Source organism: Nomia melanderi, chromosome 10, assembly GCF_051020985.1.
Source record: "Nomia melanderi isolate GNS246 chromosome 10, iyNomMela1, whole genome shotgun sequence".
NCBI classification, from domain to species: domain Eukaryota; kingdom Metazoa; phylum Arthropoda; class Insecta; order Hymenoptera; family Halictidae; genus Nomia; species Nomia melanderi.
This window is the reverse complement of record NC_135008.1, coordinates 4,801,316-4,823,274: the sequence shown is the minus strand read 5'-3', so window position 1 is coordinate 4,823,274 and position 21,959 is coordinate 4,801,316. Positions and strand designations below refer to the sequence as shown.

The 21,959-nt window shown below is 41.9% G+C and overlaps 3 protein-coding genes across 3 annotated transcripts in view; 1 reads left to right on the top strand and 2 right to left on the bottom strand.

Moving 5' to 3' along the window:
* Positions 1-346, bottom strand: part of LOC116429719 (growth arrest-specific protein 2) — a 29,793-nt gene extending 29,447 nt beyond the window's left edge. The window contains exon 1 of the mRNA XM_031982992.2: positions 212-346. The gene's annotated coding sequence lies outside the window, so the exon portion shown is untranslated. The remainder of the gene's footprint in view (positions 1-211) is intronic.
* Positions 347-4,325: 3,979 nt separating this feature from the next.
* Positions 4,326-5,747, top strand: LOC116429675 (deoxycytidylate deaminase). The gene is made up of 5 exons (XM_031982879.2): positions 4,326-4,543; positions 4,622-4,857; positions 5,008-5,221; positions 5,408-5,536; positions 5,615-5,747. Exons 1-4 carry the CDS (start codon positions 4,506-4,508, stop codon positions 5,508-5,510), a joined length of 591 nt encoding a protein of 196 aa, XP_031838739.1. The 5' UTR covers positions 4,326-4,505; the 3' UTR covers positions 5,511-5,536; positions 5,615-5,747.
* A 339-nt stretch (positions 5,748-6,086) lies between these two features.
* Positions 6,087-21,959, bottom strand: part of Naa15-16 (N-alpha-acetyltransferase 15/16) — a 47,244-nt gene continuing 31,371 nt past the window's right edge. The window contains exons 9-11 of the mRNA XM_076371238.1: positions 10,579-10,772; positions 10,389-10,497; positions 6,087-9,754 (exon numbers count right to left, since the gene is read on the bottom strand). Coding sequence (XP_076227353.1) covers positions 9,243-9,754; positions 10,389-10,497; positions 10,579-10,772 — 815 coding nt within the window. The 3' untranslated portion in view covers positions 6,087-9,242. The remainder of the gene's footprint in view (positions 9,755-10,388; positions 10,498-10,578; positions 10,773-21,959) is intronic.

Here is a 21,959-nt window from a genome sequence, read left to right as displayed (position 1 = left end):
CTGAATCGCCTGCGTTATTGCATCCAAGTCCCAAGCATCAACACGTGTCAAGTTAAATATTCAAGTTCCAGTAAAAATTCTAATAATACCCTGAATCCCTTCCGTAGTCGCTAGTAAGGGGTGAAGTTCCTGCGCGAAGGTTCCAGCGTCGCCGATATGAATCGAAGATAATGCTCTTTCGTTCGATAGAATTCACTGGTTCACAACTTACATTCGCTGGTGCATCCAGGAGACCACGTGTAGAGGACCGGCCTCGTTGGCGACCGTACACCCGTAAATACGCGAGGACACGTAGGTGCGTGCGAAATTGGGCGACGGGCACGCATGCGCGCCGCCGGCCTGCGTGCAACCCCGAGCGACTGCGTCGGCCAAACACCCCCGCGACCCTTGTCGCTGTTTCTTCGGCCCCGCTGACAGCCCCCTCCATTCATCCCTTGCATTCAGGGAGGAAATCCCCTCGACGGCGAGGATCTCTCCCGACGAAACACCCCTTAATCAATACTCTCGCCGCTCACCGACGAACGGGAATAGTACCCGCGGTGTCCTCCGCCTCCCTGGACCAAATTTCTGGCACGCTGCCTGCTCCCGGCCTCTCGCGACTCGATTATTCCTTGTCGAACGTAAACGCGCCGGCGATTGACGAACGACGCCGCTCCGCGGAGGTTCGATCGGAGAGCCGAATGTTTACGTTGATCTTGATTGCGCATGGCTGTGTATTCCACGTGTGTATTTTTCAACCGATTCGCAGGGTCCGCACGGAGATCGGTTTCTCTAGGGAGAAGAACTGTGGAATTGTTCACCCTCTGCACGAGAGGCGACTCTCGGTGACTTGATTGCAAGCGGAACTAGGATGTTGAATATTTAGTGTTTCAACCCTTTGCGGATTTTTTCGACTTTGTATCGACGTTTCGAGATAACGTTCGTGTTTGGAAGAGTCGCAGGCGAATGATTCAATTACTCGGATAGCAGATTAGCGTGTAGTTTCGGTTTTCGCTATTATTTGAGCAATGTATAATTTAGCTTCGTTTGTTGAAGGTTTCCTACGTTTCAAGGAATCTTCGTTAAGGGTTAACCCCTTGCACTCGGAGGTTACTCGATAGAAATATTTGAACGTTTTCGGAGATCAAGATATTTTGTGAATAAGTCGAGAGTCGATGGGATATATAACACGCTGGAATCTAAACTCTCGAAGGAGAATACAATGGCGCGATTGGATCGAATTAACCCTCTCTAGACGCACGTGAATTGGAGTCACGCATCAATATACTGCGTTAAATTGATTTATTTAATTTCTTGCCGCAAAATGAGGAATGAAATTAACTAACCCTTAGCGCTCCAGGTTGTTTCGTAATTTATCAGCAACTGCGACTAATTTTTATAGTATTCATAGCGAGAATGAGAAATGCTACATTTCTTCGATCTTTTATTTTCCTTAGTACAAAATTAGGATATGTGGAAAATCGAATAATTTTAGGGTAGTTTCTTTAAGGTTCATTAAAATATTTAGTATCATAACTGGTGCAATAATGAAGCCTACAGAGTTCAAAGGGTTAACTTTTATATACACAGACTAAAACGTTCAACGTCGTAGTTTCAAACTTACCAAATATATTCGTTTTAATAAAATTGTTATGACTATTCAATACATTGTTAGTTTGTATTCATAGGTTAATATCTATTTCATACTGTACACATTTTGTTATTCACAAATAAGAATTCCAGCCGGACATTGTTAAATGAAACGTTAATTGAAAACCGAGAGATTGCTCTGCCTCGCAACGACTTTCTTACGTAACGATTCCGTCTAGGTGGTTCTGAGTGTCGTTAAAGAACGACACCCCTTAGGTGGTGAAATTCAACTTGCGTTCCGTTGCAAGAGGTTCTCCGTTTACGGGGCCGCGGGCAATGTTCCCGGGGTTTCTTTATCTCCGTTCCAGGTGATTCTCGTTTATGCGCCGGTGTATTCAACGGATTCCTGTAATTACTTACTTAATGCACCAGTCGAAGAGGAAAGATACTTCCCGGGGGATGAGCGCGGGGAAGCAGCAGTCAATCACCGATGGGCTGTGCGTGAACGAATGTCACGGGGGTGTGATAGTTCCCCGAGGAACACTGTCACGATCCTACGAGTTATTTTATTAGCTACGCCACGGAATGAAAGCCCTTTCAATTCCGTCCGCGTTCGCAATTTATTACGGGGACTCGCGTCGCATTGGAAAAGGCTCAAAGAACCGAACGGATTAATTGATAAAGATAACCGAGGCAATCGCGGTAATTAGTAAGGAAAAGTGAAGGAACGTTTAACACTTCTGCCAAGGTGGTCATCGATGATCGGAGCTTCCAAATTGAAGAACGATTACAAAGAAACTTGATTTTAAATGAAAATATTTAACATAGCTAGATCACAGCGTAATACGACTACTGTGATAAGTGATTAATTATTTTCAATATCATTTGCCTTCGTTATTCAAGAATAAGCATTTCCATTCGAAACGCTAGAAATTCTTGGTCATCGATGATAGGAGCTTCCAAATTGAAGAACGATTACAAAGAAACTTGATTTTAAATGAAAATATTTAACATAGCTAGATCACAGCGTAATACGACTACTGTGATAAGTGATTAATTATTTTCAATATCATTTGCCTTCGTTATTCAAGAATAAGCATTTCCATTCGAAACGCTAGAAATTCTTGGTCATCGATGATAGGAGCTTCCAAATTGAAGAACGATTACAAAGAAACTTGATTTTAAATGAAAATATTTAACATAGCTAGATCATAGCGTAATATGACTGCTGTGATAAGTGATCAATAATTATTTTCAATATCATTTGCCTTCATTATTCAAGAATAAGAAATTCTTGTGGTCATCGTGTTAATTTCCCATTTTGAATTCGGTGGACTTAACTCAGTCGTCGCAGAGATAGGATTAGTAATTCGAATTCTCTCCGTTTTACGGTGGAAATTCATTTGACACGGAAACTAATTACACCCCGCCGATTGCACGACTGGAATCGCAATCCACGAATTATTAGCCCTTTTTACGGGGAAGGCTGAGTATACTTAGGGGTTGAAAAACGTGTCTACAGTGCCGCGCCCAAGTATACTCGTACGCGTAGCGAGCGTTTAAAAAAGCTTTCAGCAGCTTGGAGCTCCGAGTGTTTCGCTGCGTTTATCAGGCAGATAATTAAGGAAAAAACGTTCATTCATAGGAAGGGATCTTTCGTAAATGATTCTGCATGGATTAATCTGAGAACGAAGTTCTTCGAAGCTGTCGAAGAAAGGAATTCGTTGAAGAAACACTTCAGAGTTGGGAACCATTGTTTCCTGTTCGAAAATAAGGAAATACAGGGGAAAATAATCGGTTAAAATCAAGACTGTGTGTTATTTGCTACTCGATTGTGCATTTTGATATTGTCTGTCTCTGGAATGATCGAAGAATGTCCTTCGATGTGTAGTTTGAATAAATGCCAAGTAATACGGGTCGAATAAAGATGTCGTGACACGTTTGCCATTTTGTTATGGACTCCGAACGAATTAGAACCCCTGAAGAAATGGATTTAAGATGGAAACGATGATCTATCGGTACCAGGAGCCACCGCTGCCGTGCTTGAAAACTCTGTCCCAACCTCTGCCATGCACAGATTATTACAGGCTTTATTGATTATACCTCGAAACCAAGTTATTCCTGATATTCCGTTCCAAAGATCCATTCGACGACGATCACGCTAAATGGGCTTCGGTTGTCCGCTGGTTTTCTTCGTTCGCTACGAATTATTTCTAGCGATTTAATCGGTTTCATTGCGATTAATCAGTTTCGTTGCAATTTTTCGTCGGATTGTTTAGGTTTCCATTTGTATCTGTATATATATACTTTCAATATTTTACTAGAGTTTTTAATTATTTATTGCATTAATCAAGTGCTGATAATGGGATTGACATTGCTTTTATTATAATATGTATAAATCAAAATAATTCGTTAGATAAAATTTAGACTTTGAACGGGTGGCGCCATCGTTAACAAAATGGCGAAACTGGTAGACACTGTACAGAGTTGATATACCTACGAATGTTAGATAAACAATATTTTTTATCTCCGGTTCTAAAAGAGACTGCATTATTAACAAAATATTTAACTGGACTTGTCAACAGAGTATAAACAGTAGTAAAAGAGATTTGGATTGGATATTTTATGCGACTTCGTGTTAGATAGTGTGAATTATCAGTTGGAGGTATTGGATACCGATACATGGGTTTGAATGTAATTCTGAAACTCGCCACTTTTAATAGAGGGACTCGGTGTCATATGTTATAAATTACCGACTGTGTAAAAACATTGAGAGTGTGTGAGAAAATTAATATTCCATGTGTGGTTGTAATGTACCTCGCTGTGCAGAAACACATTTTAGGAGGCATCTGTAGTACCTACTCTTTTTGTAATAGAATATTATTAGAAAATTGTAAAGTAGCGAGATTAAAACTCAATTATAAATACAATTAAATATGGCGGAAGATATCGCTGTTATAAAAACTGAACAAATGTAGTACATTATTGGTATAATTTGAAAAATAAAATTCGCATTAAGAACTATCATATTTTATGTTCCTTTTCGTTTCAGTAATGGCAGTAGTAAACGAACAGATTATATTAACTGGGAGGAATACTTCATGGCGATAGCATTTTTGGCTGCAAAACGGAGTAAGGATCCTGCTACTCAAGTTGGTGCATGTGTAGTTAATGATGAAAACAAAATTGTGGGTGTTGGATATAATGGAATGCCCATTGGTTGTTCTGATGACGAATTTCCTTGGAGCAAAAATTCAGACAACCGTTTAGAAACCAAATATCCTTATGGTAAGTTTGATACCGAAGGAGGTCAAATATCTGTTTTTCACATGTAACAGAATTTTTATCTTTATATTAAATCTGAGTAAAATACTAATGTTTAATTTATAGATTAGTATTACATGATGCATTGTTCATTTATCAATACATTGTTTATAGTATGCCATGCAGAACTTAATGCTATTTTGAACAAAAACTCCTGCAGCATTAAGAACTGTACTATGTATGTTGCACTTTTTCCTTGTAACGAGTGTGCTAAAGTTATTATACAATCTGGGATAAAATTAGTCGTATATATGTCAGATAAACATGCAGAAAAACCTGAGACAATAGCTGCTAAAAAATTGTTTAATGCAGCAGGTGTTGAGTATAGGTACATTCACTATCTTCTTTATTTATATTTATTTAGTTTAAGGTATAAATATCAAAACATGCTATAAGGGATTACAAGGACTTAACTGATTTGACATTAAATCCACTTATCATATTGCATTCTTAATATATATGCTGTATAAATTTAGTAGTATCATAATATCCTGAAATTAATGTTTGTCTCCAGAAAATATGTTCTAAAGAATGAGAAAATTATAATTGACTTTAAGGAAATTGAATCAAATGAAATGAGCCAATTACCCCCTACACCAATAAAATGTAATGAATGAATTTGCTTATAATAAGCACAATTTAGGTATGTCAAACTGTTACATGTTTATATTAAACATTTTCTTTGTATATGTTCATGACTTGTCTAATTTTTTTTCCTTAGCATTCTAGAAAATGAAATTTCCAACTAAGATTAATGATTTGGTGACATTCAAAAATATAGCTGATGATACTGCTGGATTGAATTGAATTGTATTGGGTTCAGGTATGTGAGAAATAAAGAATACTTTGTTTTATCCAGTTATTTTTTTTACCTTTTAACATTAACCACATGAGGTTTATAGAAAATAAATAAAACAATGTACAGAAGGCGAGAGAATTTAGCAATAATACAAAGATACTATATGGTATTTAAGATAATATTGTCTGCAACTGTGTTGCAAATCATTTCCTGTACAAGTGTAAACACTGATACAATAAAGTATGGCATGATGGAAGTATGTAACAAGTATTTATCATTATTTTTTTCTTGAAACGACAGAGGGAAGGGCGATCGGTGATACGCGATATAATATTTGCATGTTGACTCGTTATTAATATAACAACAAAGAGAAATTGAACATATTTTTGATATATATGATAATAATAATACGTTTATGTACATACTATACATATTTCAGTTTTCATCTTTAAAATATTACTTCACTTACGTTCATAGTCACAACTATAATGAGGACAAGTTACATAAAGAAAGTAATTATTTATTTATATTTTGAATTCATCATATAGAAAAATATATAATGCAATGAAGGCGCGTGTGCAATTGTAAATGTACAGATATCAACACTTATATAATAATAGGATTAGCTTTTTTTAAATGTTTGAATCGGTTACAATTTTTTTTTTTTATTACTGGTGCAGCAAAAACTATATACGAATTATTTGGTATATTAGTCCGAATTTGTCAAACTATGATAACAGCTTACTGTGAATGGCAGTAGTATTCTAATATAACGATCGAACTAATAAATAATCGCAATTCGTGTGCAATAAATATTAACTTGTTAATTTTTTCCGTTTAAGTCTTTTTAATTAGAGTAACATATTATCTTAGTCGTTAATCGTATACGTTAAAGAACTATTATATGAAACCTATATGATGAATTCATTTACATGAGGAGATGGAAGAGGATGCGGGCTAAGGTACCCAATGCTTATCATTTTATTCACTAGATTAATCTAGCTTTAAATCAAGGACTCAAAGGCGAATCTGAACTTAATCCGTTAAAGATCGATATATCTTCTTTTAATTAGCGTTATTTATTTCTCAATATTTTTAATAATTTATTATCAGCGAGATAAAAATTTCCCATATTGAGGTAACAACCTCCGATAAAGATTGGAGCAACTAATGTATCTGCACCTTCTCAAAAGGTGGCAGCTTTACTAGTGTCAAAGCGTACTTGTAGAAAAACGTAACAAAAGAAAAGGAATATTTAAAAAAAAAAAAGAAATTATATTAACACTTCGGTAGATGCATGGTCGAATGTTAGTGTGACGCAAATGATAGATATTAAACCTGCGTGCTTTGTTATTAACGGAAAGGGAATAGTTATATAAGACAGGCCGATATGATATTGCATTTCATTAGTGAAGTAACTAAATAGCGAAACAAAGTAGTAAATCGTCTACGTTGTCGTTTACATTACACGATGTTACTTGCGTAGCCCTGAGAAACATTCCATGCATTTACAGAAGGTATTCAGTACGATGACAATTGTTTTGCATTCATCGCATTTTCGTTGAAGATCATTCCATCGATTAAACTTCCGTCTACGTGAATAGACTAATATCTCATCTTGTATGCGTGTCGATTTTCGTACGAATCAGAATATGTTAAATATACATTACCATGAATACCGCTCGATGCAATTGCCCTATCTTTTTATTTATGATTACCTTTAAATCGGCTTCGAGCGCGAGTGCTTTTCTTATTTTCATTTTTTTAAAACATTGGCGTTAAGATTAATTAATCGCAGAAATTATATATATATATCTATGACTTAAATAAGACAGGAAATGTGTACATATATATGGTTGTATATATATTTATATGTATTATTAAAGTATTAGCTGAAGTATGTACAAATATTATCACTAATTTGTAGTATCTGCATCTTGTTGAATTCTCTTCTTTCGTTTTAAGGATATTCACCAACCAATAAATATGCCTCGGTATTTAGAAAAAAAAGGAGATAATGAAAAACTAAATGAGGTAATCATAAGATCGGTTCTCGGCATGTGTGCCGGTACACTTCCAACGTTATCTTTTATTTAAAATCTCTGTAATCCGTTCGCGTACAGATGCACGATATTCTTTCCATTACTTTTTTTTTTCATCGTTTTGTTATTGATACTTACTGTTTTCGATTTATGATATACTTTGGTAAATTGCGTACACAATACGCAGCTTATTGTTCTTATAGTAACTTTCACAGACTTTCGCGAAATGGACACTACTGCCGTTTATTGACTGTTCTCGATGGAATTATCAGGGCTCCAATCCAAACGTAGATCATTACCCTGGATTTAAACACAGGAATAAAATGTGTGTACGTGTATTAATGTGTCTGCATATGTGTACTCCCCCCGTATAAGTGTACATGGGCATGTGTATCAATATACACAGTGTACGTGTACATGTACGTGTTCGTATGTTGTGTGTGTGCGCGTGTGTGATGTTTCTTTCTTAAAAGTTGAAACAGTTTTTGCGAATGAAGTGAACTAGAGTTAGTATGCAACTTGGAACAAAGTCTATTCAAATGTAGCGACGAACATGCGTGGTACAATATATCGGGTGCTCGATGATCGTCTCGTTTCCAGACTCTACACAGTAGAGTGTTTTGTAGACATCGCTGAAAATAGTACACCTTAACATCGAGTAGAAATATTCCTAGAGCGCGCGCACGTATGAATGTATACAAGTCTTGTATTTTGTACCAATGTATTAGTTTTCGCACGTCATTTATATTTTACACACTGCACCCCCGTTCGATCGCCTCCCTCAACGCTCCTACACGGCCCCGGGATCCCATTCCGATCATCCCCGTCCCTGTGTTCCGCCGCTCTCCCCAAAAGAATCCTTCTCGTCACTAAACGTTAGACACTTCTCGTCGACCCCGTGTATATTATTTTCTCGATCGTTGTGGCCGCACCTCTCTGGATCGAGCGCGTACGTTAATTCGTCCTGTTCCAATTGTTAATTAACATTTAGCTACTAGCCATATATCGCCCCTCTATCTCCCTTCGTTCACCTAAAGTATCGGGACCGCGTCCGGAGGCGCGCGGCACGCGCCACGTCGTGTTGTATAATTTATTAAGATTGTTTATCCAGCACTGTCCCAGCACTGTTCACACTACATGAAACCTTCCAGGAACAGTTCCGTGTTATAATACATGTTGCTATCGTAAATCAATATATCCGCCAATTCATTCGCGATATACTTCATTCACTATGTCGTTCTCCACCCGTTTTTTTTCGCTTCCCGTTTTCTAGCAAAACGACTGTTTATTTTTTTTTCCATTTCGCCCCCGCTTGCCCTTCCCCCTCTCTCAGCCCTACCACCCGTCCCTCCTGTAATTTCTGTGTTTCTCAAATGTAGTGGTCGGAGACGCTTCCACACACACACGCTCCACCTCCTCCTCCTCCTCCTCCTTCTCCTCCCTTCATCACACCATTGCCTCGTCTAACTACGGAGTAATTCAGCGACGCTGACGAGCGCGTGCCTGGATCAGTTCTTGATGGAGTTCTCTTTCTCTTGGTGGTTGGTGGTCGTCTTCGTTTCCGGTGGTCGGAAAGCGGTCGCGTAAGGGAAACGTTTGTGGCATTTCGCCATGTAATCGGCTATCGTGTGCTCGCAGTGGCCGAAGTCGCCGCTGCGCAACGATTCCAGGACCTTCGTGCAGCTCGACAACGTGACACCCTCGAGCTCCTCGATGCTCGTCACTAGGCTGAGGGCCTTCGACTGGGCAGAAGGGTCCAGGACGTACAACATCTTCGCGCCCTGGAGCAAATGCGGCAGTGAGTTTCGATTCTTCTTCAGGAACTCCGCGTTCAGCTGGCCGGCCGTCGAGTTCGCGTAGATACCGGCGGTCTGGTGCTTCACCACCTCACCGACTGCACCCTCTAACGGCGAACGGCTGGTGTGCAGTATGAAACGCACCAGACACGTGTGGAGATCCGGATTATTCGCGTCCAGCCCGTTCGCGCGTTTTATCGACTTCAGCATCAGCAACGTGCGACCTGGAAAACAAACATGCGTTTCAATTAACCCTCGATACGCCATACGTTTCTGTGGACAGGCAAACCTACCCTATTTGTCTATTACAAGATCACAGTACAACGACAGCTGTTGTGATCTCAATCACAGTACTTAACACTATTTCTACCGAAGGTGTCAATACGCACCTTTCAAAATTTTCAATTATAATTATTTTCTCAGTTCAATTTAGTTAACCCCTTGGCCTACGATTTCTTTCTCAGCTCTGGTCGATGCGGCTACTTTGTCGTTAATAATTTATTGGAAAAAGAGAAAAGTTCTAAGCACATGTTATGCCTATGTTTCCTTTTAAGTATAATAGTTGATTATAGAGGAATAATATTAACTTTCGAATTCGGATGAACTGAGTAATATATATATATTTGTTGAATCATGCTGAAAATCTTCACGAGTCTCACTCGCTGTTGTAGGGCAAGGGGTTAATTTTATAATCGTTATTGGGAAAGTCGAAAAGCCAATTTAGAATATACTTTCGGCATCTTTGGTAGAAATAGTGTTCACTTTTAAGAGGATAGAGAACATTCTGATTCGTACTGAATCTTTGCACAAGAAAAAGTAGCTTGACCCAATGAACGTGGTCCTCCAATAAACTCTTACCTTTCCGAATATAGATTTCAAATGCCATAAGATGCGTCTCTATTCTATTAGCAGCTAGATCTTGAAGAGGTTGCAGAAACTTGATCGCCTGTTCCAAAGGATCTTCGGCCTGAGAACAAAGAGCCGGTTAGATACATATCCTGTTGCAGCTGATCAACATATAAATTACAATACTCGGCTCGCTGCATACCCTTTCCAATTTTTCAGGTATCAATTCGTCCAGCGTGGGCTGCTCCAAGTCGGGATCGGTCTGCTGCCGAGACTTATTGTGCTGCTCCCTCTTCTCCTGAGCCTGGGCAGCCTGTTGCCGCTCCAGTTCGGCCTTTCTGCGTTGCTTCCTTTGTTTGTTCCTCAACTTCTTCAGCTCCGACGGTGCCAGGTTCTCTGTAACATTTCGAGGCAAAACCGATTCCTTTACACCTTGGTCGCCAGGACTCAAGCCGAACAGAGAAGAAAGACAGAAGAGGAACAGAGCGAGGGTACTATCGCTAATTCATCGAATTACACAAATTGCGCGTAATGACTGAAATTCACCGTTGTCCTGAAATTCCAGCCAGCGCAATATCATTCTAATTGCGGCCACGGTAAATATGAGAACGCTGCAGAACCGTGCCCCAGTGGCTCGTTTCGACATACGGAGAGACTTTTACCCGGCGCTGTGCGTCGACCAAGGTCAAACAATGTAGCACCCCGAGACCGGTGCTAAAAGCAATTCCGCCGGTTTCGCAAAGCCTTTTCTAACTTTTCCTCGGCTCCAGCCTACTGGCCAGACCCACCGACAACGGTTGCCGGGTCTGGCATGCGTGCACGTGTCACGCGTGCACCTCGGTCACGTGCAGCCGGCCGACTCTACTCGTGAGACAGCGACAAGCAGCAAAAAGTCTAACCTGTCGGCTAGATCGCGATCGTTCGATGAACACAGAAAGATTTGCTTTTTCTTATGGTCAAACGTTTACAACAATCGTTCTATTTTCAGACTGCGGGCAACATTTTCTTTCGTTTTCTCTTTCGCGGAACGAGGAATTCGATAAAGTTACACGAACGGCAACGGTGAAACTCGCGGCGAATATTTTTCTTCGTTCCGTTTTTTTTTCCTTCGGGCGACCAGGTGTTCGCGACGGATTTTTCGAAGTTTACGCGCACGGGCCGACGCGTGAATGGCTTCTCGAATCGCGGTCGGCGCTGCCGAAGAGGTTCGGGTCAGATTGCGCTAATCCCGCCGTACTTAGCTTGTTCAGTGAGCATCAACGTTTTAATTACCGCTCTATTAATGCAGTTTTATAACACACATGAAAATCCCGGCTCGCTTTCCAATTATGTAAGAATCGGTCGATGCGCTATTAGAACGCGGTAGAGTCTGGCTCCATGCTCCGTGAATTCGTGAATGGCGTCGAAATCACCATAGGGAGATTCCATTCCTCGGACGATTTCTTTTTTCGCCGATATTTTTCGCGTTCACCGAGCTTCGCGCTGCACTTGCCACGCTGCACGGATAATCCGCTTAGCGCCAAACTAAAATATTCACAGGACATTTCATCCCCTAACGGAATGTCCTCAAACAATCACGCGTTTCGACGGATTCGTGTTTACCCGGCTCGCCCGTGTACCGAACCGTCCATTGAGCTTATATAATTGATTACATAAATTCTTCTGTAAATAACATATTACGTATTAAACAGGCCATTAGTCTCGCGAAATTGTCGACGATGAAATCAGCCGCGGTTCGATAAACAAAATATTAACTGGCGGAACCAGCCGGTTCATAAAGAATCGTTAATGTACCGCTGTCAACAAATGACTCCCGCTCTATTGACTAATGCTCTATTTTCCAGTTATATCATGTTCCCGATTCGATAATCAGCCGATAATGATTCGAAGCATTGGCGTCAGGCTTTTACGTTCGAGTCGACGGAACTTGACTGGACCGAGGAAAGAAACGTTGGTTTATATCCCCGCGAAAGCTGCCGTATTCTCGATCTATCGATCAGTATCGACGATTAAATCAAACGCAGAAAAGGCACCGCGGCGTCAACGGGTAAAGCTTCAAAGTTAACGTGATTAGAGGAAACCGGTCGAGCGGTATTTCCCACACAATGGCCTGCGCGTCGCGATAAACTCCGGCCGAGCGGACAGGTATCGTGTAGCACGTCTCTGGATCGCTCCGCGCCATTACTCTCTGGTAACGAAAGCGCGCGATTCTGTCTCTCGGGGTTCGCCTGCCACGAACGGAAGTGGAATCGGTAATTCGGTAAATTCAGCTCGTTAACATTTTTCCGAAGATTTGCGGTTTCGTTCTTAACACATTGAACGCCGGCTAAATTTCAGTTAAAAACGCGAGCGTCGGTGATTATATTGATACATCTTTAAATATCGATCAAACCAAAGTTTCTAACTTACGAAGAGAATAGGGAATTCGATTTGGAAATTTTGCATTTGTGTTATACATATCGAAAATGTTACACGAATGTAGGATTAGCAATTGACCTTTCGAATGTCAACATTTCGGCGAGATGAAGTTTTCATATTTCGAAGATTAAGTCATTAACATATAATTTAACCCTTTGCACTCCAGAGGCTCTAAGTCACCAAATGATTCGATACAGCAAAACTGTAAACTTTGATATTCAATATCAAACTTTGTATAATGCATCAATGTACGAAATATTGAAAGAAATAGTTCTCTTCCTCGATGCATGAGATTTCTTAATTCAATCTAAGAAACTGTCGTCTGCATCTCATTAGAAAATATTGAATATTTCCGGTGAACAATTTCTGGGGTGCAAAGGGTTAATTACTCAAACACCAAGAGATCAGCACGTAGTTTCTGTTTTTCCTATCATTTAAGCAACTGATATATAATTTAGCTTCATCTGTTGAATATTTTGTATGTTCCAAAGAATCTTCGTCCGCAAAGGGTTAAACGATAGACTAAAAATGTGTTAACACATTGCTGACCGGTCACGAGTCAACTCGCACCTCCACTTGCATCAGCCATTTAAATTTCCAAACCACAGGACAACACAAGATATCGCAAAACCGAAATATTCAAAGTTACATAACAGGTACGCCCAAAAATTCGATTCGAATTCAACGAAATTAATTATTTAAACAACAAAATCTTCATCTCCGATCTCCCCCGATATTTAACAACTCGGCGCGCAATCCGGCGTCTCTCTCGCGGAGCCTAATTAAGTCCTCGACGCTTAAGAAAATATCCTTACCCGCGAAGGGCTAATTAGTTCGCGGCGTTCTCGCCGCGGGGGGGAAATATATTGTTGCCAATTAGGGGCCGGTATGCGACTGCCGGCTCAGAATTTTTCATCCTTGACAAAGGGGGACCTTGCGCGTATTACGAGCGCGCTCGGGAATGTGGAGCAACAGGCGGCGACGTCGGCACGCAACGTTTATGCAAATCGCAGCCCCTTCCGATTGATTATTATGCGCGTTGACCCGCCGACGTTGCGCGTTTCGCACCGCGAGTATAAATCGATCCTGTTCCCCGTGATTTCCTGCGTTTCCTTTCCACGGTGCACGCCTCGAAAATTCGAGACCGCCGGTTGCGAAACGCCCCCGGGACGATCCACCCCTGTCCGCGCGCGGGCGCGCGGGCGCGCGTCGCATTCCGATGCACTCCGGCCGATCATTTCTATTCTGTATTCCCGCGGCCCACGAATTTCACGCGATTCTGGCAACGATAGAAAGCGCGCGTGTATATCAGCGTCCGTACGTGATCCGTCGGCCGGGGAGCGACGCCATTTGTATGGGCCGTCGCGCGTCTCTTCCGTTCCTCTTGTTCGGCTACGATCCAGCGAATTGGCTGTTTCTCAAACGGCCCGTGTCGCTGTTGCCGTTCCCGGGGCGCGGGAACCACCTACACGAACCCGCGGAGGGATTGAGTCACTGCGATGTGGGTGAACGACGATTAGCGTTTGTCGAAAGCGGATTCCCATTGGACGGGTACCGTCGCGGGAGTTATCATTACCTCGTTTCGAAACGACCGTTGCGCGAGACAATCGGGATACCTGCGTTTTATTATTGATTTGTGCGTGTTATTTGTGAAATATATCTGTATGGAATGGGTAGTTTATATTTGTCATCTTCAACATTGAGACCACCGAGTGGTTGACATTTTGAAATGTCTAGGAACTCTAAATCTATTGAGACTTTAACCACTTGCGCTGGAAATGAATTCAGAGATTTGGCAATGTCTCGCGCGATGAATTCTGTTTTTACCTATTTTACGCTGGTATCTACACCAATTTTGTTTGTTAATCATTCTGTATAGAGTGATAGATTTCGGAACTATCTGATTACAAGCAATAGGTGATTTCGACTCGTCTGATAATTTACTACTAACCCTCTATAGGCCCATGTTACTTTGAAGTCACATATCAGTATATTGTCATCTTGTTGATTTATTTCTTGTAACTTGATAGTTACAAAATATATTCGTTCGATGAAATTATTGAAACCATTAACTACATTGTTCATTCGTATTCATATGTGGATATTTATTAATTTCGTACTGTATAAATTGTTATAATCATGAAAAAAAATTCGGCTCATAAAGGGTTAAGAGAATCCCTGTATCTTAGAATAATTTAAAGATCCCAAGGAAGAAACTCAGTTAAGAATGCAGAAATGATTTCACAGAGTAGCTCGAACCGCGTCGAATTCGCTCTGATCGATCGACTTCACAGCGTTCTCGAGGTTCGCGCGAACCGGATACGTCCTCGCATTAAATCCGACGCAGAAGCGATCCCGAGATCCTGGTTCGCCGTGAGGAGCACGCCTAGTTCGTTCTGCTTCTCTCGTTTAGGTGGCATTAGGCAGACGCCGTTGTCATCGCGTTAAAAATACAACAACCGAGGCTGCGCTTTGCATAAAGCGCACCGTTTAACCGCGCGCGCGCGCGCGCGGAACACGATTTCGGATTCGCCAGGTGAAATAATTGCGGTTAGGTAAGAAGAGGCGAGCAGTGCAAATGACGGGGGCGGCAAGGTCGGTGGACGTAAAGCGGCCGTGATTCTTAAATCGCAGCCATTAGGCGAGAAAAACAGACTCCGAGGACCGAGCAAAAACACGCTGATGATGCACTCGCCTCGGTTGCAATCGGCCGGCTTCTCGATTCGACGGGGATAGCTGTCGGGCGCCTGCTCTCGCGTCAGCGTTTGAAATATTTACCGCCACGAGGAGTTTCAGTGTTTTATGATACCGATTCTGTCGCGAAGATAAATGTACTCATAATTATAAAAATGGCCCGAGCCGAAATGCATAAAGAATAAGTTTATCGATTATTTCACATTATTTTAACACATTGCGTACCGGTAACGAGGAATCTCGGTTTCATGTAAAGACACTTAGCTATGCAACTTCGCTAATTACCACAGCATTGAAAAAAATATAAAATTTCATTGGAATTGATTATCTATTTAAAATATATTACATAACAATATGATATCTGAGGTTTTCCATGTATAGTGATATAAATTAACCTCAGTGAAAATTGCCATCCGCAATGTGTTAACAGCCGGCTAAATTTCAGCTGCTAGAAGCGGGAGCGTCGATTATATCGATATATTTTTAACCCTTCGGGGACGAATGTCCTCATTTTGCCGACAAAAAGAAAATCACTGATCTCTTATTATTGGAAGAAATTCTTTTTCTCTAGCATTTAAGACTTCGATATACAATTTCGTTTCCCATGCGAAATGTTTTTAACCCTTTGCGGACGAATGTCGACACTCTACCGAGGTCGAACTCTCATGTTTGTGATACTAAGTTTCGAACGATTTAATTTGTAAAACAGCAAAAGATCAGTTAATTGTTTCCTGTTTCTCTTTCGATGCATAATTCGGCAGGATCTGCCTTAAGCTTCGTATATTTTAAATAATCCTCGTCCGCAAGGGGCTAATACTTCAAAAGATCCTCGTTGCATTAATGTAGGACTAGCAATTAGACTAAAAATTATCGCGGGGTCGGTGCGCAACGTGTTAAACCAAATTGAAACGCGAAAAGATTGATACCATTTAGACCTCTTTCATAATTATCGGCGCAAATGGCGTGAGAAGCAATTATTAAAGATTCGACACCATTACTAAATATTCCTATTCAATATTAATCTTCTCATAGCGATTGTCTTCCAGAATCCCCACAGCTCCATTCATCAGCGATCAGCGCGACGGTGAGAACCGATTTCCGTTTCCCTAAGCTGTCGGACATCGCTAAATCGATGAATCACTCGACAGATCCGATTCCGGCATCGGGAAATCGATTTAGCAATCATCCGCCCAAGAGCTGACGCGTTGGAAACAATTAATCGGCGATCTGGCTGTAATTGCCGAGCGATACCGGTGTAACCGCGTTACGGAAACGAAATAACGGGAATCAAGGTAATGAATAATTACACCGTAACGCGGTAGGAAGACGTACCGATTCATTCATATTCCCCGTGTGACGCAACCTTGTTTTCCTCCGACAATCATGGGAACGGGGAAACGCCTTAATGCGATCGAACGTAACGCGGAGGAAAGTTATTCAAATGTTGGCCGCGGACAATGTTTCTCTTTGGTGCACCGCTGAAAACAATTAAGAGATCGGTACCGCGAACGGTTCTGTTACGTCGATCGAGTGAAAGGAATAGATTGACGTGACGTACGGCGTCGTGAACGGAATTTCGTTCGGGATAATTATTAAAGAAAAATCGCAGTCATAAAACATCTGTACACCGCGCGCCGCTAATTAAGGATCTGCGCGCGAACCAGGTGTCTCTATCCGCTCGCGGGAAGCGGGATAAGGAAATTGAATTATTATTTCAGAAAATCGGCGGGGCAACTTCCCTCGTGGTCTCTTTGCTCGGAGGTGTTCTGAATGAGAAGTGTTCCAATTACGCGAAATGGAACGTTGCGCGAAAGAAAGGTGAACCTTTCCAGTTGCGCAACCGGGTTTACGTAATTGCCGCGTCGCGGAGCGATTAGCGACTCTCGTTACGTTCGCAAGTTCGGCCGGCGGAATAAGCGGAAGTTCAAGAACGCGCGTACGGTCGACAAACGGAGCGCACGCTGCGCTAACCTCGCGGCTTCGCCTCGGGACGCCGGTCGACGGAAAATCGGGTGAACCGAGGAAGATCTCGTAACACTTTGCGAACTTCGACGAGATCGAATCGATTGTTTACAGAGAAACAGTTAATTCTTGAGTATCTCCAACGATTCTAATTATTTCTCGTCCTGTCGCAATCTCATTAACGATCGATCAATATAGAACGTTCGAAGAATTAGAAACTGAAATCCGCTAAAGACGTTCTTTCAGTCGAGTGTTACGTCCAACAAGAATCCGACAACCATCTTTATTGCCCATCTTCCTGATAATCATTAAAACGCCGATCGAAAGGATAACACGATAGATTGCGTGTCGCGGGACAATGCCAGCCGCCGATTGCACACGAAAAAACGGCCGTTACAAGAGAAAGGAATGAGGGAAAACCGGACAACTTATATTCGAATTATATAAGAATGTTCGGCGAACAAGTACCGAGCGCGAAAGAATGAATTTAATTGAACCGTAGTAAAAACAGGATTAACGATCGATCGGCAAGAAATATCTCTCCTATTCTTCGTAGAAACCCGCTGATTATCATTTCCAGAGTAGCGGCGGTAGGGATAAATCAATAGAAAAGTTCCGGGACAGCTGGAGTTACCTTCGGCGATCTTTCGATCGAGTCGCACCTTTCGATAGTGGCATTCGGCCGAACGAAAAATTTAACCTACGATCTACTTCGCCCCGCCCTCGGATTCAGCTCAGCTCGGAGCGCGATTGAATTTTACCACCGAAAAACTCTCACGGTGCAAGAGCCTTGGATCGAGTCCGTTTCGATCGATCGATCAGGATTCCTCGTGTATCACGCGAACACTCGCGATCCTCGGTAAACACGTAGCTCCGGCGTAGGAGTGTACTGTTGTTCCTTATGCAACCGGGAGTCGTACGAACACGACCGCCGCGATTACTCACGGCCGGACAGGCTGCGACGCGAAGAAGCGGCGGCACGCTCGCTCCTCGAACAGCTTAATAAAGACGCGACATTGAGGGACGCTCGTCGGAGTCTCGCGGTCGGGCCACGTGGCCGCGGATCGGCCTCGCGATCCTCGGAGTCGCGGGGATCGCGAATGAAATGATCGAAATGCGGTTTTCGTTCGAATCCGATCCCCGGATCGCATTCGCAGACGATAACGCTCGAGGAAGACGAGAGAGCCGAGCTTCTTGTGGATGAATTAACTATTCCGCTGTCTTGTTACTCGCTTATCCGCGACGCATCTTTGGCCCGAAAGATGCACGTGAACGATTGTAACGGGGCTTGGAAGGAACAGATTTATTCAAGGACCTCTAGTCACTCGTGGCGATGGAATCAGAGACAGGATCTCGCGAAGAGTTTTTTAACGAAACGCCAATTTTGTTTATTGAGAATTTTATACTAAGTCGGTTTCCGAGATTTATACTACTACGCCCACACAAATTTTCTTTTCTTGTTTTTTAACCGTTTGCCACGCGGTCACCGATGATCGGAGTCTTCAAATTACAGAAAATTGTGACTTGGAAGATAATTGATTTCGAATGTAAGTCTTCCGTGACGTAGATAACTAGATAATAGGGTAATACAAGAATCAAAGAATTCTTGCTTTGTACCTTTGACTGTTTTTCGTGGCAGTCAACGTGTTAATAGATATAAGAGACACGTTTTAAATAATAACTTTATTACAAAATAAACATTACTTCACTGAATTTGTACTGTTACGTTACGATATGAAGTTTATTTGTAGATATGATGGTATGAATATTAATTTTTGATTAAAAATTTTGGCACCTCCCATACCGCGGTACAAACTGCTAGATTTCAAAAGAATTTGGAATATGTAATCCAGTATGACTACTGACGTATATATATCGTTGGCAATTTGAGGACAAAAGTATAACGACATGCATGTTTTTCTAGAGCAAGTGGCTAGGAGTTCAAAGATCATAGAAATATCTACGAGGAATGTTGAGCTCAACTTCATTTCCCCGAATTAGTCCGTAAACACTGACGTTTATCTAAATATTTGCGATCCGGCGATCGAATGGATGAATACTGAGCGTCTGTTGCAACGAACCGGCACTTCTATAAAAATAGCAAAAAGAAAAATGGGAAACGGTACCGCAGCGGCGATTGCGGAATAAAATAGGAGCGATCCGTAGCGGCGGGAACGATCACAGAGGAGTTCCAGGTTCCCTCGTGATCACCGACGTCCCGATACTCGCGATTACCATCGTCGGTACGCGTTATGGCGTCTGAATAATCACAGAACACGCGCGTTTGCAATCGACGGTTCCTCCGTCTTCCATTAGCCGTTAGCGTCTGTGTTCTCGCGGCTTTTCCGAGTACCGTTTGTCATTACGAGCTTCTGTCGATGATGGCTGCTTTCCCGAGATGGTGTTTTGTAATTCCGAGAGGCTGACCCTTTAATCTTTGACCGCGAATTGTGATTTCCGCAATTACTGGTGCTTAGTTCTTCGCCATTCTTCAGTTTTATCATCCTTCAATCCTTATGGCAAAGTAAACTATCCTTTTCCATGATACTTGACATAGGAATATATAAACAGATTTATCATCACCACTTCTCCTTTAATCGAACGTTAACCCCTGCACTCGGAGGTTCTTCACTAGAACCGTGCAACATCTCTCAATGAGATATAAACTTCCTTGAAACTGATAGACGAGAAAATATACGTACAAGGAACGTTTAGAGACACATTTGTGAATATTTACCAGTAGCCAAAGAGTTCATTACACTGCTCTTGTCGATTCTAATTGAATTCAGGGTGAAGCAAGGATAGTGAGCTACACTAGGTCGCGAATTAACACGTTGAATGCCACGAAAATTTCGGTCATATTTTTCTTATGAACTGTATTGATTTTTTAAATAAAATATTAAGTTACATTCAAGTTTTCTTTTAATTTTATATATTTTGATGTTGTTTCTTGATGTTTTCGGTGCTTTGTAACACATACAGCTATTGACCACGTGTCCCTTAAAAATATTTTGTTACAAAAATTAACGCGTGGTACACGTGGCACTGAACATGTTAAATATCCGCGTCGCGAACAGACTCACGGGCGAACGAAGTTCAGGACTTGCAGATTCCCCCATAAAAATTCAGTACCATCTCGGCGAAGATGTAAACGCTTTACGAGCTCATTAATCCCGCAGTCGCGCCACGATTCGTCGATAATCGTAAAAGGCTGTAACGTTTCCGCGAGGAATATACGAGTGTAACGGAACAATCGAGCGTAACGCTGCAGGCTGTGTCGCCGATGGGAAAAAAGGCACGGCGACTTTTTAAGCGTTCCCTGTGTACCCGGGGCGAGGTCGGAGAGGTCGAATTCCATCATGCGCGCAACCGCGACGCCTATTCATCTATCCCGGAAAAGAATGCATAATCGACGATGTCGGGGCGAAATATTTAAAAATTCGAAACCGATGCACGCGCGCCGATAATAATTGCGACAATGCCCTAAGCGCGGTGAACTCATTGTATGCAGATCGAAGAACACGGCCCGGTATTCGCGGTTCAATCGTAAATAACACGTACGAAGAGCTATCGTGACCGCATAATGGCGTGCACGTTTTACCGACGAGTGGAAGTCCTCCGGCGAAGGATATAAACATGCATATCGTCGGGCCCGGACGAATCCGCGAAGCGATATTGAATTTCAACCGATCGACGGGCGTCCCGCGGATCGTCTTCTTTCCACGAGAAAGCCTCAGACGATTATTCACTCGGATCGCTCGGCCGGTGCAACGTGATTCATTGCCGATCGCGCGCCAGCCAACACGGTTTCCCGATTCTTCCTTCGCTCGAAGCTCTTCGATCGACGATATTACGGGGTAACGATCTCGAACGACGCGTAATTGAACGGTGGTAATCTGTGAAATACCGCGGGCTACTGTCGTTCGATTAATAATCATTCATTGGGGGACAGTTTCGGATCTCCGTGAACTACGAAATTGAAATTGGAAGGTGATTAATGATATAAAAAGAGGAGGAACGAAGGAATGAAACGATCTGAGTGATCTGATGAATACAAATGGTAACGCAGGTATATACCTTGACTTACGAACCGCTCTGGATAGTTTTATACTCCGTTTTGATCTTATTTGTGATGCTTTTATAATCCCGAGGGAGAATATAATAGGAAACTGGGATTCGAGGTAGGAACTTCGGAGTGGAACGAGTGAAGTTCGTAAATCGAGGTACCACAATATACTCTTAACCCTTTGAACTCTGTAGGCTTCAATATTGCACCGGTTATAATATTAAATATTTTAATGAATCTTAAAGAAACTACCCTAAAATTATTAGATTTTCTACGCATCCGAATTCTGCACTGAGAAGGAGAATAAAAGATCAAAGAAATGTTATGAATACTATAAAAATTAGTTGCAGTTGCTGACAGATTACAAAACAACCTGGTGTGCTAAGGGTTAACACTACTACTACCACTTTAAGTGATTTTTGAAATTTCTCCATGGAAACTGT